Source organism: Kryptolebias marmoratus, linkage group LG6 (genome assembly GCF_001649575.2).
Source record: "Kryptolebias marmoratus isolate JLee-2015 linkage group LG6, ASM164957v2, whole genome shotgun sequence".
Taxonomy (NCBI): Eukaryota; Metazoa; Chordata; class Actinopteri; order Cyprinodontiformes; family Rivulidae; genus Kryptolebias; species Kryptolebias marmoratus.
In genome coordinates, this window is record NC_051435.1 from 10,730,707 (window position 1) to 10,746,489 (window position 15,783).

The 15,783-nt window shown below is 39.2% G+C and overlaps 1 protein-coding gene across 5 annotated transcripts in view; it reads right to left on the reverse strand.

Moving 5' to 3' along the window:
* Positions 1-398: 398 nt before the first annotated feature.
* Positions 399-15,783, reverse strand: part of LOC108240782 (bromodomain adjacent to zinc finger domain protein 2B) — a 34,853-nt gene continuing 19,468 nt past the window's right edge. For 2 of the 5 annotated variants that reach the window (XM_025007691.2, XM_017424531.3), the window contains exons 12-39: positions 15,171-15,225; positions 14,487-14,595; positions 14,260-14,361; positions 13,784-13,982; positions 12,927-13,019; positions 12,785-12,846; positions 12,470-12,535; positions 11,781-11,846; positions 11,364-11,408; positions 11,157-11,183; positions 10,473-10,538; positions 7,976-8,116; positions 7,579-7,833; positions 6,702-6,925; positions 6,089-6,163; positions 5,741-5,984; positions 5,598-5,651; positions 5,388-5,514; positions 4,664-5,310; positions 3,762-4,044; positions 3,461-3,616; positions 3,157-3,311; positions 2,846-3,051; positions 2,523-2,658; positions 1,950-2,096; positions 1,548-1,813; positions 1,122-1,265; positions 399-1,027 (exon numbers count right to left, since the gene is read on the reverse strand). In XM_025007691.2, the coding sequence (XP_024863459.1) occupies positions 880-1,027; positions 1,122-1,265; positions 1,548-1,813; positions 1,950-2,096; positions 2,523-2,658; positions 2,846-3,051; positions 3,157-3,311; positions 3,461-3,616; positions 3,762-4,044; positions 4,664-5,310; positions 5,388-5,514; positions 5,598-5,651; positions 5,741-5,984; positions 6,089-6,163; positions 6,702-6,925; positions 7,579-7,833; positions 7,976-8,116; positions 10,473-10,538; positions 11,157-11,183; positions 11,364-11,408; positions 11,781-11,846; positions 12,470-12,535; positions 12,785-12,846; positions 12,927-13,019; positions 13,784-13,982; positions 14,260-14,361; positions 14,487-14,595; positions 15,171-15,225 (4,298 nt within the window). In that variant the 3' untranslated portion in view covers positions 399-879. The remainder of the gene's footprint in view (positions 1,028-1,121; positions 1,266-1,547; positions 1,814-1,949; positions 2,097-2,522; positions 2,659-2,845; positions 3,052-3,156; positions 3,312-3,460; positions 3,617-3,761; positions 4,045-4,663; positions 5,311-5,387; positions 5,515-5,597; positions 5,652-5,740; positions 5,985-6,088; positions 6,164-6,701; positions 6,926-7,578; positions 7,834-7,975; positions 8,117-10,472; positions 10,539-11,156; positions 11,184-11,363; positions 11,409-11,780; positions 11,847-12,469; positions 12,536-12,784; positions 12,847-12,926; positions 13,020-13,783; positions 13,983-14,259; positions 14,362-14,486; positions 14,596-15,170; positions 15,226-15,783) is intronic. The other 3 variants (XM_025007690.2, XM_025007692.2, XM_025007693.2) reach the window with 3 other exon arrangements.

Sequence of the window (15,783 nt, forward strand, 5' to 3'; positions counted from 1 at the left end):
TTATTTTTTTCATCCTGATATTCATTACTTAAAAGTTCCAAAATAAAAAAAAAACATCACTGTTCATGTCACAATATTTATATTATTGTTTTTTTATTATTATTTATTTTTACTTCAGCCTTTAAGGCACCCTTATGAGTTTGTATTTTGGGTCCTAAACCACATTCAGGTCTCACCTAGTGGCTGACAAAGAGAAGCCCTGAGATCAACGCCTGAAACCTTTGGCGATTATTCATGCTGTAAGACGTACGTCAGTTCAGAGGGAAGGTCTGTAAATGTGTTCTGTGCAGGACACAAATGTAACACACCGCATTAAAAAAACAAACAAAAAAACATTTTCTGAAGCCAGAGGTCAGGCACAGAGTTTCCACAAGTTTTAAATAAATGTTCAGACATGCTACAATCATTAATCTTTATAAAAACTCAACATGTAATACCTGGACTTTCAGAAATTAAATTAACATCGCCTGTCAATGAACCTGCTGTATTTTACACATTAAAAAAATCCAAATGAACAGTAGTTTTGATATAATCCTCAGGTCAAAGTTTTAAATAATTCATTACCTCCTTTTACTCCATATAACAATATTCTATTTCTTCAGCTTTGTGCAATTTTCTTAGTGAAGACAATACATGAGGAATACATAAAGATATGATCCAGAACTGATGACAAAAAAGTAAAAAAGAAACTGATCCTGATGTACAGCACTGTTTGAAACAGCATAAAGGTATTTTTTCTCCATCCTCAGATGGACCTGGAGCTCGTTTTTTCTCTTTGCACATCAGTTTTACTATAATAGTTTATTGTTTTAGAGTCAAAAGTGAAAAGACAGCCTTCAAAATTACAGAAACAGGAAACTGTCCACATTCGGTTATTTTTTACTGCAGGAGTTCAGTCCATCGTTTGTCAAAAAACTTCCTCATGCTGTGGCCGGCTCGCCCGATTTCAGAGTCATCCTCATTAAATTTTTCACAGTTATCGAAAACCAGGTTCACGTCGATGATGAAGCTCTCCAGATTTAAGTACCTGTAATCATTAAAAGGAGGTATTTAGGACATTATCAATTGAGTTGTGTAAAATTTACAAATGTAAACTAAATATATGAACCAGGAAAACTTACAGGTTGTTGATGAGCTTCTCCCTGATGGTGGAGAAGTCCATTGGCTTCTTGATGACTTTCTTATATCCGGGAACAGATTTGTAGTTGACGGGTGTAAGGAAGGGCCATGCGTCTTGATGGGCCTCCAGCTCAGCCAGCAGCACTCTGGAACAACCAACCATCACTGGGCTTTTACTACAACTTTAATAGGATTTATTTAAAGTATAGACTCAGTGTTTTTATTTAAACCTCTAAAAAGCACAGGTTTGAATAAAAGCTCAGTGTGTTTTGGGGACAGTAATGGGCCCCTTGCTCACATGGGTGCTTTACCTTATCCCCTTTAACCAATAAACTCAGTGTTTACAGTTTCTTGGTAACAAAAAGAAGGTTTTAAAAAGTGCCACCCACTGGGCCTTCTGCACAGAGAGAGTATGTGCATGTACGTACCGGCACACTGCCAGCTCACTGCTGCTGTCCTTGGATGTTCTGGCTCTTTTCGCAGGACTGTCATGCTTGGCGTCTGAGCTGACATCCCTCCTCTTTTTCAACTCTTTGGTACCTCTCTTTGGCACATTGTTGCTGCTGGCAACCTCCTCACTGATGAGCTCTCCCGCCACAGATGGCTTACCGTTTCGATTTCCCTCCCCACTTCTCCTCCCTCCCACAGCTGTGCGGCTTTGTTGCTTCCTGCTGTGAGGCAACTGACCATTTTCCTGAATGACAGAACACACACAAGACTGTAGATGATCCCAAAATGTATCATCTGCTTATATACGAATAGGATGGGGGAAATTAAAAAAAAACAACTCATATCAGCTAAGTGGTCATTCAGTTTGGTTGTTAACGTACCTTTGCTACACAAAAAGAGCAGAACCAGTCTCCCTCAAGTACTGTGGTGATCTTGGGATTGTGGCAGTAGGTGTGGCAGCCTTTGTCACAGCCATTACAAAGTAAAAGCAGTTCCTCGTCATCACCCTTTTGACAGAGCTGGCAGTGCTGAAAACATTTAAAGCAAATAAGCATCCTACACCACAGGCGCTGTGGTTAAAATTCTGATGGAACTACTTCACACCAGTGTAAAATTCAGCAGCGTCAACATGAATAAAGTTAGTGAAGTTAGGAAATTGAGAACTGACTGGTAACTCTTTCTTCCAATTTCAACTTTCATAGGATGAAAATCAAGCATGAGAAATTAAAGGAAAAAAAGGACTTCTTATGCTCTCTAAGATTATTCTGCAGGGGCTTGAATAAAAACACACAGTCCAATCATCTATATGCCAGATTTCTTAAAATAAATATAACTCATGAAACCTAAAAGGATGTTGTTTTTTTAATAAAAATGTGCATTTTTATGGCGCTACAAGTTTATAAACATAAATATTGTAAAGTATTAAATGTGTTAACAAGATGAGTAGCACTAACCACTTTCATGATGGCTCGTGTCCAAGTGATGGTTTTCTGCAGCTGCTGGATGCAGAGCCACAGCTGAGCTGAACTGCACACCTGACTGAGGGCTTTACGCCACAGTTTGATCCCAGGAGTCACCTCCTGCTTGCTGCTGAGGAGGGAGAGAAGAGACTGCATGTAGGTTTTACTTCAGAGCAGGACAGGGAGGTGGATGTTGAGGAAACCAGAACCATTTTACAGTGTGATGTAGCATCTTTTGTTACACGCTACCTCTAACAGAAATACGAACATAAAGACATTACCCTGGAGAGGCTGCAGTTTCACATTTCTCTAAGTACCTTCGCTCAATGTTCTTCTCTAGCTCCGCGAACCTGGTGACAGCTATATCAAGAGGATTGTTGGGCTGCCGCATCAAAGAGACAGAGGGCTCCTTCTGGTTCGTTTCTCTCGGACTCTTATTTTCAAAAGCAGAGGAAGCAAATTGTTTGTGCTCATAATAGACTAGATGCTCACTGTTGGACTGGGGCTCATGAGGCATCCAACCCTGATGGAGACATCGGTGAAATAAGGCCATAAAAATACTATAAGTAACGATGTGGTTTATATTAAAGTATATGAGAGATGTAAACACATGACTACACTGACGTACCTTGACCTGTAGGTTGGCAGAGATGACCTTTTTCTCCAGAGTTTCAACCTGCCGCAGCAGATTAATGTCCACCTCCATGGCCTGCTCTTCAACACACCAGCTCTCCACTCTCTTTTTCCTTAACTCACACATTTCTGGTTCTGCTGTATCTAGTTCTGCCCACACAGACAAATTAAAATATTACAGCAACTATTGCCGACTGAAACCAATAAATATATGCATTTATAAAAGACGATATAACAGTATTGTTTGTTCATTAATCCCTGCTTGGAAGTTGAATTGTGCAGAAAAAAAGTGAACAAACCATCTTTGTTTCTGGAGAAGAGCTGGCTCATGTGCTCTATGTGTTTTTGGATCTGTTTCTGCAGAACCCTCTCTCTGATGCCCCGACAGTGAAGGGTCTTGAGCAGACTCTGCAGTTTCTCCATGTCTGACACTCTCCACCAGCCACGCAGCATCTCTAACAACACACATTGTTGATCAAATTTCAGACAAATAATGAACTTGTTTGACAGACAATCACCACATCTTGTATTCTGATGATCTGATGGGAGGGAAGAAAATTTAGTTTAGCGTATTTAGTTTGTGCAATGTGCTTTTCTTACCTTCAGGGATAGGCTGAGGATGAGAGTAGTCTTGCGTTGTGGCTAACTTCACAGCAGGGCTTGAGGCACAGGGGAGTGTCGTCTTCATCAGCGGGTCTGTGGTCTTACTTTTGTTGACAGAGCTGTTTTGTGCCAGACAGAGGTCCCTGTTCTCATTACCCTCTGCTTGCTGTAAGGGCAGCTCCAGCACGGGGGGCAGAGACATGTCAGAGGGGGGCAGGCTGGAACTTGTTGCTGCGCTGAACAGTGTTTGTCTGCTCTGATGAATGCCAGACTTCACTTGCTGAGAGGAAAATTGTACATTTAAAGTTAGGATGTGTCAGGTTTAGTGCACTAATATGTATATAAGCTTAAACTTTGCAGAAAAACTACAATACATACAATACTTGGCAATACATCTAATAACACTGGAAAGCCTATTTATTTCCCTTTAAATGGTGCCGCATTTGTTAGGAAAATGCATTTCTGGGTTCAACAACAGAGCTGAATTGGATTGAATGATTGAGATCTGAAGAAACAAGACATGCTGGCAATTTAACAATTCATTTATTTAACAAACAGAGGTGACAATCAGGTGACCTATTTCAGATTGTCAGCAGCTGGGGTATCAGAAGCTCAAAATGAGTTAATAGCACAAACTCAACTCTGCTGCTTAACGCACAAATGTATTTTTCAAACAAATATGGCACCATTTAAGGGAAAATAAACAGGCTTTCCAACAGTATAAAATTTATTGCCAAGAAGTCTTGTTACAAAAAAGAAACGATTGAATTATTGAGTTTTCTTACGTTTTGTGCTATATTTAGTATGCAGTTAAAAGCAGCATCTATAAATCTCTCAGAAATTTAACAAACGCCAGGTTGAAAAAAAATAAAGAGATAAATTGATGGCTATCCACGTACCTGAGGGACAGACAACTGTCGACTATTGATCCCAGCTGTGGTGCTGTGGTTTGCTGAAGCCGGGGGTTCAGGAAAGACAAACGAGGAGGGTTTGATCCAGATGGGTTTAGAAGACGAGGAGGAAGCTGAGGAACTAGAGCTGAAGGTCACAGAGGACTCATCACAAGGAGAGCGGGGCAGGAGGCTAAACCACTCGCTGTGTTTTTCAGCCAATATTTTGGACAGTCGATTGTAATGAAGGATAGCTTGAGGGCTGTAGGTCATCCCGTTACACTTTTTGAGAAATGTAGAACTGAGTTCATTTGACTTTAAAGTATTCATTTTATCTGTTTGTGAGGTAGGATACGAGGGATGAGACTCTGAGGTAGGAACTTCAGTAGAAGGAATGCTCTGAGAATTTATGTCTAAATCCTGAATCAGTTTGGCTACTTCAAGTAAATCACTGAGGTTTGATAAGAAGCCAAGCTTTTCGGGGAAGAGATTGTCTTTGTTTTGTGGCCACTGTGGCTTGATTTGATCACAGTCTGATGTCTGCACTGGGATGAACACCTCTGGCTTCCTCGCCTCTTGTTCCTGCTGCTCCTCTGTCACTCTGAGCCCCTGAGGAGCCATCTCTCTGCCCTCCTCCTTCTCCACCTCCTCGTGGCCTGGGAAACATTAAAGTGAAGTCAGCTCTGGCACAGTAAAAAACAAAACCTTTAGAATTAATCACCATTCTGCCTGCCTTCAACAAAGATGCCACCACACTGTGGAAGGACCCAGTACCGCCTCTTGTATCGGTCCTCTCCAATTACTGTAGAGCGCAGCGAGTGAGACGAGTCAAACAGCTCCTGTCTTATTTGACTATGTAGCTTTAGAGACAAAAAAAAAAATAATCAGAATTATTAATACATTCATGATAGAGACATGGAGCGTCTCAAGGAGTTGAATTTACCTTATACCTTACCTTCTCCAGCTCCTCCACACTGTCTGAGTGCACACCTTCATCCTGTAAGAAGTAATCTCATTACAGTGAGGATTACATTTATTATAAGATATGATCATTGGCTTCTTTAAAAGTAATGTAATGCTTCTGACCTCCTCTTCACATATCTCCGGTTTTTTTCTTTTCTTTCCCCCCGGTTCTTCCTCCTCCTCATCATAGTCATTGTCTTGCCCTTGGTCTTCGCTGTCGTCGTTCTCGTACTCCTCTTCTTCCTCGCTGTCCCCTTGTTTCCTGTTGCATTTGTTTCTGAAGCTGGAGCATGTGAAGTTGTAGTTGTTCTCGCTGCCCACACCATTGTCTCGTTTGTCCACGCTCCTGGCATGGTTATCTCTTAGTCTTGGAGAACAAGAAAGGCTTCTCAGAGGTTTGATTCAAACACAGACTGTTTAGCCACATGCACACAAGCTTCAAATAAAAGCTCTCATTGTTCGTTCACTCACTTGCGCAGCTTTCCCTCGACGATCCATTTATCCTTTCTCAGGCTGGTCATGTAATCTATTTTTTCATCTATTTCACTGTAAAGCATCAGACAAAACTGTCAACTTTTTGAACACTAGAAGAACCTCAAGGGTGACCCAATGGGCATATTTTTACAGCCCTGGTTTGATTCCCCACCAGTAAAATAATATCCTTGCTCATTTGCCACATTTCATGACTCGTTCATGCAGCACTCATTACCAATGTTAGAAAAAATAAAAAAATTAATGCATCAGAGAGCATCAGGTGTATTTCAAAGTGTAGGGATAATAAAAGGTAATAAAAAATTGAAGACAATGTTTGATGCAACCTTATGAAACTGTCAGGCCTGAAGTCATATTTGGTTTTTATATTTTTATAATTTCAGTACAACTGAAGCCTCTGAATTAAACAAGCCAGCAGACTTCATTTTCAGGCACAGAAGTTAACTTCAAGTCTCAGGATGCAGCAGTGCTCCTAAAAACACTTAATATGTTTTTCTTAATGTGTTACATGGGAAAATATTCTGCTAGATTTTTTAACGGGGTCAAACAGAGAAAGAAAAATAAGAGTTTTAGGTGAAGTCTAAGTTCTTACCTGATCACGGCTTTACTGCAGCAGAGCTCATTAACCAGGAACGCCAGCATGGCGGCCTTCTGTGATGGACTGTGAGCCTGAAAAGCTTTAGTCTTGAGGCTAACAGCCAGAGGAGCCAGCTCTGTCTCCTCGGAGTGGCTCTCCATGTAGATCTGCAGAATTTCAGACACGTTGTCCCGGTTGATCTTCACATTCGTCAAATGGTCCCCAAAGACAGTTTTGCACTACAAGACAAAAGAACAAAAACATGGAGTCATGCATAGCTTAAACAAAACTTACTATTTATCTGCTGCAGACTTAAAAAAGCAGTCACATTTGATTGTTTTGTGTCTGAATAAAGAATATGCTTTCAGTCATCTAGTATCACAGTTATTATGTGCAGTTTATTATGAGAAAACTTAACTTGGGGCCATTTATTGTTCCAAAATCTACATTTCCAAAAACTGACAGCCTTTTAGTAGAAAAACAATCTACATTTCTCCTAAAGGTATGCCATTTTAAAGGACAATAAGATGTGACCTTTGCATAGCAAATTAAATTTTGTTTTGTTAGTTTAATTACATTTAAAAAAGAAAATGTATAAAATTGCTCCAAAACATCAGGGTAATATAAAAGTGCCGTAAAGTGCAATATCATCCATAGTCAGTTCTGAAAATGCTTCTATCACTAAACACACCCAGGTCTTTCTTGTCCAAATATGGTGACTTCTGGCTTCAAACATGCAAAAAGATAACATCTGCAGCAACACATTTTCTTCTAGCAGATGTTTGCTTGTGTCCCACGTGTACAGAACGGTAGAGTATGTATTTGTCTGACAGACAGGAGGTATTTACAATTCACCAACTGTAGAAAAGCTGCAGATCTGACGAGTGCTCACCTTGCGGCCTGCAGGCACCCCAGGGTCACACACAGCTGCAGACAGCATGCTCACCAACATGTCCTGCACATTGTGCCCGCTGTCCCCCATGTTCAGCAGCCCCTCCTGGAGGCTGCTGATAGTGAGCATTTCTGAATTAAAATCCAGCCTCAAGACTTTTCCAAAGTTGTGCAGGAACTGCAACACCATCAGGCAGTCAGAAATGGTGTTTCCAGGTAAGACAAGCCCAGGCATACAGGACAACTCTGGAAGGGGCTGGAGAGAAATACGGATTTAAAACATACAACGGATATTTGTTTGCAATATTTTCAACTACTGACAAAAAAATCTCAGAGATGAATGTTGTCTTGGTTGCAGAGTAGCCCTTCTGACAACTTTCAGTTTAATGTGTGAATACCTTATGATTTGCTAAACACAGGTCTTCCTTCGGTTTTCTCAGCTCCTTTGCTTTTTCCAGTTCCATTCGCCTGAGAGCCAGTTTCTTTTCTTTGTTTAACCGTATCTTATCCTTCTTTTCTTGTTTCAGGCGCTCTTTCTCCTACAAAACAGTTAAATGACAGACTATAAAAATACAGTGATTCGCTACATTTCTTTCAAAGAGATTTGATGATATCCGCCACACAAAACAGATAAATTTACAAAACGTTTTATGCAATTACAAAGACTTACTGTAGTGCGTCATATCAACACATAAAATGAATGACTTTAAAAGTAATTTATTGTTTGCATGCCCTCTTAAATCGCTAATCCCCAATAAAATAACTGAGTTGTAGCCATTTTTGTGTTTGATTAGCTGTGGAAGCCATCTTGAGTTGCGTTGACTCCAAAAGTTAATCAGTTGTAGATGTTCATCCAATGATTACTTCCTTAAAGTTTCATTAAAATCAGTCCAGTGGGTCATGAGATATTCTGCTAACAGAAAGTGTTGTTCTGAGAGTTAATGCTCAGGTTTTAAACTCAGATGTTGCTCGGTGTCTAGTGCCTGGAGTATGTGTTGTAAAAGACTCCCAGCTTCTACCACACCCAGTTTTAGCTCTATATATGCAAAACTGACTGAGCTACAGGCATTTATTTACTTGCTGAGGTGGATGAGGTGTAGCAGCCATTTTGAATTGTGTTGACCCCCCCCCCAAAAAAGGTAATCAGTTGTAGATGTAAACACAATGATTACTTCCTGAGTTTCATTAAAACCCGTCCAATGATTTATGAGATATTTTACTAACAGGATATATAAACACACACACACATTCAGCTGCTCCCACGAACACAAAGGCTTAAGAAAGTGGTAAAAATAAAGAAACAAACAAAAACTGTGACTGTAGGAGGACTCACGGAGTCTGAGTGGTCTGATGTGCTTATCTGACTCAACACTGTAAAAACATCCGTAGTCCGCGAAAGTTAACTTTGCTTATCACTGCGAGTACCTCCAAAATAAAAGCGCATCCGGGAACACTGGGATTAGGTGACGTCATTGAAAACAGTCTTCTCAACTCTGCCTCCTCTTGTGCTTGTTGGAGTCTTTTTCTTTGTTTGCGTTTCTTGTCCTCCAGCCTGCGCTTGTTGGCGGCATTAGGCGACTCTTCCCTCCTCAGGGAGCGCATTGCCAGCTTGGCCTCAGCCGCTCGCGTTGAGCGGCTCTTGCTCTTCGCCCTCGGCATTCTGTGCTCCTGGAGTGATGAGGCTCCGAACCGCGCTCCTCTTCCTCTTCCTACTCCCCGAATGCTTCTTCCTCTTCTTTGTTTCGGCAGGTTAGATGCAACGCTGCCCCCTTCAGTCCAGGTTGAGGATGATTTTTGTTTTGTCTTATTTTTTTCCTACTCCTCCACAAAAAAGGTTCCTGACAAAGACTGTTCATATATTTTATAATAAACTGCGCTCAGCCACAGGAAGCTCCGATTCTTTCACAGATAAAAAAAAATCAAAAACCAAAAACTTCCTGTCAGGAGCTGCAGGTGGTCTCATGGAGACCAGCAAGACCAGACTTTAAGGGCGTACCATTCTTATAAAATAATGTCACTTGAATGAATGTTTACCCACATACCTTATTTTATTTATTTCCAATCAGGTGCAAACACACATCACTGGGAAGAGTTTTATTTTGTTAAAAACCTATGTTGATTACCAGCTGCTTATGTTTGGATTTATTACAAATAATTAAGGGCCTCAGGACAATATAAAACATTACAGCTGCTGTAGATATAAGGTCCAAATGTATATAGTTGAGCCAAATACTCTCAGGTCAAAGCAGTGTAACCCCTTTTTCCATTTAATGATCTTAAGTGTTTAACCCCCCCGCGTCTTTAGTTCCATCTAAACAAGGCAGGAAAATCTGCCGTCAAACCGTAAAACCATTAGGAACATAAAAACGTATTGTTGCATTATCCTATTTCCCTAGAAACAAAACTAAAAGATTTAAACATCATATAACAGAAGGAGTATTAAATACCAGTCCTTGTTTTTTTGTCTCAAACATTTGATGAAAGGGGAATTATTGAGCACTTAAGGAATCATTTTCCAACACATAGCTGTCCTAGAAGTTTTAGGTTTTCCTGCTCCAACAGACCTAATTCAAATGGTTTAATTACCTCCTCATCAAATCATCAAGTTCTCTAAAAGCACGTCCACAAGTCATTTATTTAAAGCAGAATACATCTAAAACTTGCAGGAGAGCGGCCCTCGAGGAACGGAGTTTGACACGTGTGATTTTGAGCAAGTTACTGGGATCTGAGAAAAACTGTCAAATTCTGTTATTTGCTCAGACTTTTTCATGCTAAATCCTACATAAACACAGTGCTACTGTATGTTCCATTACTGCAGATTGTTGCACATTCACACAAAGTTGCCAAAAGAAACGAAAAGTAAAACAGAGTAAGAGAAACTCAGCAGTTCTTCACCTCTGCCTTCTTCTGCGCCTCCACAGCTTTCATGAGCAACATGTGCTGCCTGCGCCGCTCCTTCTCCTGCCAGAGAACAGAAACACTCTTTTTTTCCAAGTTTACAGATGTGCTTCTGTTGTAGAAGAAACAATCCAAGTATATGCTACAAATCATGCAAATTAGATCAGAATCTGCACACTGTGTTGATTAAATGTGTAACAGTTAAGCAAAAAACACAGAGTGAAATACAAAACACAGATGAGGGGGATGATGCATACAGACAGCATGAGCTTAAAGTTAGAGGTAGCCATTACAAAACTGTAGCTAATGGCATCAGATCTAATATGTTAAAGCGAGTTCAACATTTCACACGACAATCCAGATCTCCTGGGGTTTGTGGTGATAAACATACACACAGAATGATTTTGAACAAAGTGTAAATTCCAAAACAGATCCTGTGCTGTGTATGGGTCCTCTCAGTTTATTAGATTCAGTTTGACAATAATTCAAAGTGGTTGAGACATTTTTTAATAATGTTCAGCAGATAGAGGGTCCACAGCACAGAGCACTGAACTGGAAAAGCCATGCAGAAAGATGTTATGACAGCAGCAAATGCTACACGCAACGTGGAATATTGACTTTTCATTCCAGAAACATGCATATGATTTGTTGTTAACTGAGCAAAAACAAACATATTCATACCATTTCTAGCCTATGTCTCTCCAACTCCTTTGTAGAAAGAGTTGGTAAAGTAATAGGAAAAAGAAAATCACTCTTAAAAACACACAAGTCTGTTAAAAACAGATACATTGTGCAAATGATAATCAGTTAAACCACCTTTAAGTGTTTGTAAATTAAATGTAGAGTCAGAGTCGTTTTGCATTACTGTTGTTAAAAAGAAAATCGTACCTGTTGTTTCAGCATGGCAGCTTGAAGCCTGCGAATTTCCTTCTCCTGTAAACAGGAATAATTCAATTAAAAACCAAAATATAAAAACACACAAATTAATGTTGTTTAAAAGCGCAGAAATAAAAAGCTCTCTCATCTTATTGAACAACAAACTTCCAGGCCTCAGAGCATTACTGGTTAATGGAATGTGCAAATGGAAACATTATCAGTAATAAATGCATGTACAAAGGAATGAGGTGATCCAGCCTCTTTCTAATTACAGTGATAAACCAAGGCAATCAGCAGCTCTTTTTGCACCAACAAGCAGTACAAAAGAGCCAGGAAAGTGCGTTATTACAGAAACTGAGCAAGAGGATGGACTGACTTTTTATTACTCACAAAAAAACAACCAAACAATGCTCATAAATTTAATCTCACCTTGGTTCTTTTCTCAGCTTCTAGTATTTTTGCATTGACAGCTGCTTCTTTTTTCTTTCTCCTTTCCTATGTGCAAACAAAACATCTTGAGTCACACAGACGAACCAGTCTGTACACAGACACACGCTCCCCCCACAATAAAATACTAACATCTCTGTTTACATCATTATAAAACATGCAGGACAAAGTATATAGATAAAGTTGATTGTAAACAGTGGTGTGCAGATCACATCCAACACACTGAAATGTTGGGGAATGAAATACTCATTTCCTGTCATTACCACCGAGACAAAATGGCTTTAGTTATACTGAAAGAACAGCAGGCAGAGAGTTAAAATTAAGCAATAATTTTATCAGTAATTATAGCCCCCAATGAAATCCTGTTAAGAGCCACTTGTCATGCGTGTCAGCTGAAATTTGATTTATAAAAGCTGAAATACTCCACAGCTTGTATTAGCGAGAGAATGCAAAATAGGTGCTTTCACCTAACCGTGGTGAACCCCCCGTCTTACTTAATGAAATACTGTATTTGGTATTAAGCTACAGCATGGTATGAGGAGATTTTCATATTCAATAGCACTTCTGCAAGAAACCAATTAAGCATTTTTTTTTCTTTCTTTCTTTCAAATCCCATCAACGCCAGAGTGGAAGTGTTTTAAAATGTTCCTGGAATAACTTTCAGGACGGACCTCGAGAACTTGCTGTGCACGGAGTTCTTTCTCCATCCGAATGTGCTGAATGCGCCTGATCTTCTCCTGGTAGAGGGATGAGGGAGAGATCAAATGAATTAACTGTTAAGTCATGCATGTTATGGAGTGGTGGAGGAGAGCAGAATGTGAGATGGAGCAGGTCTGTGCAGATGGGGAAGGTGAAGACTTTTAAAGAACAGCAGAACAGCAACTTTCTCTTAATAGTACAAATATGTTTTAACTGTACTTCGTATTTATTCATCTCAAACTGCATACACTGTCACAGAGTTATGTTTGTAAAGAAGAAAAACTTACTTGTTGTTTAAAAACCTTCATCTCCTCCCTTTTTTTCCGCCTCTCCTCTGCAGCCAGTATAGCTGCAAAACAAACAAAATAGGTGTGAACACAGAATATAATCTGGTTTAGAGAAAAATCTGATCAGACAGCAGAGGTTTACCTTGTTGCTTCTTTGCCTCCTTGGCTGCCTGAGCGAGGGCTTGTTTCTCTAGTTTTCTCATCAACTTTATCTGAGCCGCCTGTCGAGCTATTTCTGCAGAATGATGAAATATAAAATGAGGTCTAAAATACGAACTGGTAAGTTAGAAACCTGAAACAAGTGACTTTAAACGACCTCAGAGGATTTATTGTTACCTTCATATTCTTGTGAAAGTGTACTTTTGTAGTACTCGTTGCAAGAATATGAGCAAGGTGAGAAAAATATCTCATGGGTCACATGTTTGATGCATGTATTAAACTGCAGGTTTATGCAGATAACTCAGTATTTGTGTACTTTAAAAAAAAAAAAAAAAAAAAATCAGGAATTCTTGAAAAAAACTCATTTTAGTTTAGTTCTGAGGTGCTGTCACCACTAATGCAGTATTTTGGATTGGTCAAACTTGTTCATACTATTGAACAAAATCATATAACAGTTTCAGATCTTAGGCTTTATTGGTTAAGCTCCTTTGAAAATAATAAAAAAAACTAAATATATATTTTATGAATGTAGAATGCATGTAGGTGGTTCCACCTGTTTTTAGCTTTCATTAACCGAGGCATGAACATTTTATTTGCACTGACAACAAGAGCAGTACAGCAAACCAAAACGATACGGCAAACAAGCAGGTGAATATCAAGAATTATGATCATATGAAACATGTGTTCCCGTTAAACAAAGCATGTTTACTATTCAGGCTAACGGAGCATGATATTTTGTGTGTAGCTAACCACACCGATCTGTGACAACAACAAGAAACAAACATGCAAATGTGAGGCAGCTCGTGTTACATGCCGGGTGTTTCTAGGACAGAAACTGACCTTGAGCCTTCAGTTTACGCATTAACTTTGCATCATTAACATCTTGAAGGTTATTTTCACCAACAGGATGAGGGTATCTGACTCCAGGACCTTCAGGAGTCGACTGGTGCTCAGACTTTCTGCTATGCCTGCGCCTCCCATCCATGGCTATAATACTGGAAGTGATCTCATCCTCGGCCAGCAGGAACCACTGTAAACCCTGAGGAACAAGACGATGGAGGAGGGACTCAGTCAGACGGAAGGCTGAACAGACCTGATGAGCTTTGGCCTTCATTAAAGAGAAGTTTGGTGCAGTTTTTCTTAGAAGACAATTTAAAAACAAGAGGTGTTGTAATTGCAATACTTGGATTTCCCTTTTAACATCCTAGTAAAAGTAAAAACATGAACTGATGTAAAGAACTGATGTAAAGTATTTGTACCAATATTCAGTAAATCTGACAGATAACACCACAACATGCAACAAAACCAACACTTACCTCTGGTCCTTCTCGGACTTCATAGAAGTTACCGACTTTAATTTTTGTGCTAAAGCTGAAGTTTTCCCGTGAAATTTCAGTTATTCCATTTCTGATTAAGTACTGTGGAGAAAAAAAAAAAAAAGCACAATAATCACCAAACAGCACTTAATATAACTGGTTCACCTGTTTGAACGGTTGATGTAATCATTTAACGTTTTCAGGCTGAAGTAAAGTTGTTGATTTACCTTCATTATATCAGGAAACTGACGCAGCCTCCTCCCACATGGAGCAAAGTAAGCCACCTCCCCTTGGAGACGACCTGCAACAGTCCTGATCCGGGTCTCCCTCTGCCACCTGAACAAGTCCAGTAAAAAACAGCTAAATTAAAATGAAAATTTCTGATGCAAATACTTAGGTGTCTCCAGTGAGCATCCTCCTCCTAAACCCTCAGTTTCCAAGCTTTTTAAAGAACAGAAACATGCAGGCTGCGATTGCAGACAAACAAACTGGCCTTGGTTTCCTGTAAACTGTTTGATATGAAACGTCCCTGAAAGATGAAGGACTGCTCATTCATGACAGAAGAGTTTATGGACAAGACATTAAGAATATTGCTCATCTGTGTTCAAACTTGTAACTCTTTGTGTGTTGGGCTTTGTGGTCTACTTCTACACCTCATCGGATAATGAAAGCATTCCAATTATTATATGAAGTGCCAACAGTAATATGAACCGCTTTCAAATATAATTTTTATACCTTGTAAAAACAGCAGCAACAAAAACTATTTGGAAGCTGGACAAATAAAATAATGGTTTGAGGCAAAGCTGTGACCTCTGATTTTACATTAATGTTGACCAATTCGACATCAGCAAAACAGGGAATATGACAGTAAAAACTATTAGGACAGAATAAGTGCAGGCACATTTTCTTACCCAAACTTAAGAGGAAGTTGCAGAGCTCTCTCATCAGTAACACTCCTCTTTCTCCCTGAAAAACAAAACAAAAAAAGAGGAAAAATGACTTCATGTTTTGCTCTATTCCAAAGGATCTGAACAAACAAAACTGCTGTGTTATTTCATTTTATTTTTTCCCAATAGTGTGAACACAATTCTCCACAACGACAAAACAAATTTGTGTTTCGCAAATTATCAAGAATTTAATTTCTATTTATCAGGAGAAAAGCTTGAATGTATAATAAATGTTTTTTATGCTCTTAATCAATATACAAATCAAATTGTTCATACTTTTACTGTTAAATCATGTTTTTCAACTGATAAGTAAAAAAAAAAAAAACATTTTTAAAGAGGACCCTGAAACAAAATCAGGGAAAATTGAAATAAAAAAGTCTTATTTTTTCCAAATACACCTAATAATGAGATGACAAGCACGTTCAAGAGCCACCAGAAAAGTTCAACTACACATAATTCTTACTTCAAAAGTGAACAAAAAGGCAAATGCTTATTTAGATCAACACTAAGACTTGGTTTGATAATCTGGCATTGAAAAAGGGAACTCAAAGTAGTTATTAAATATCCCATTAAGTTA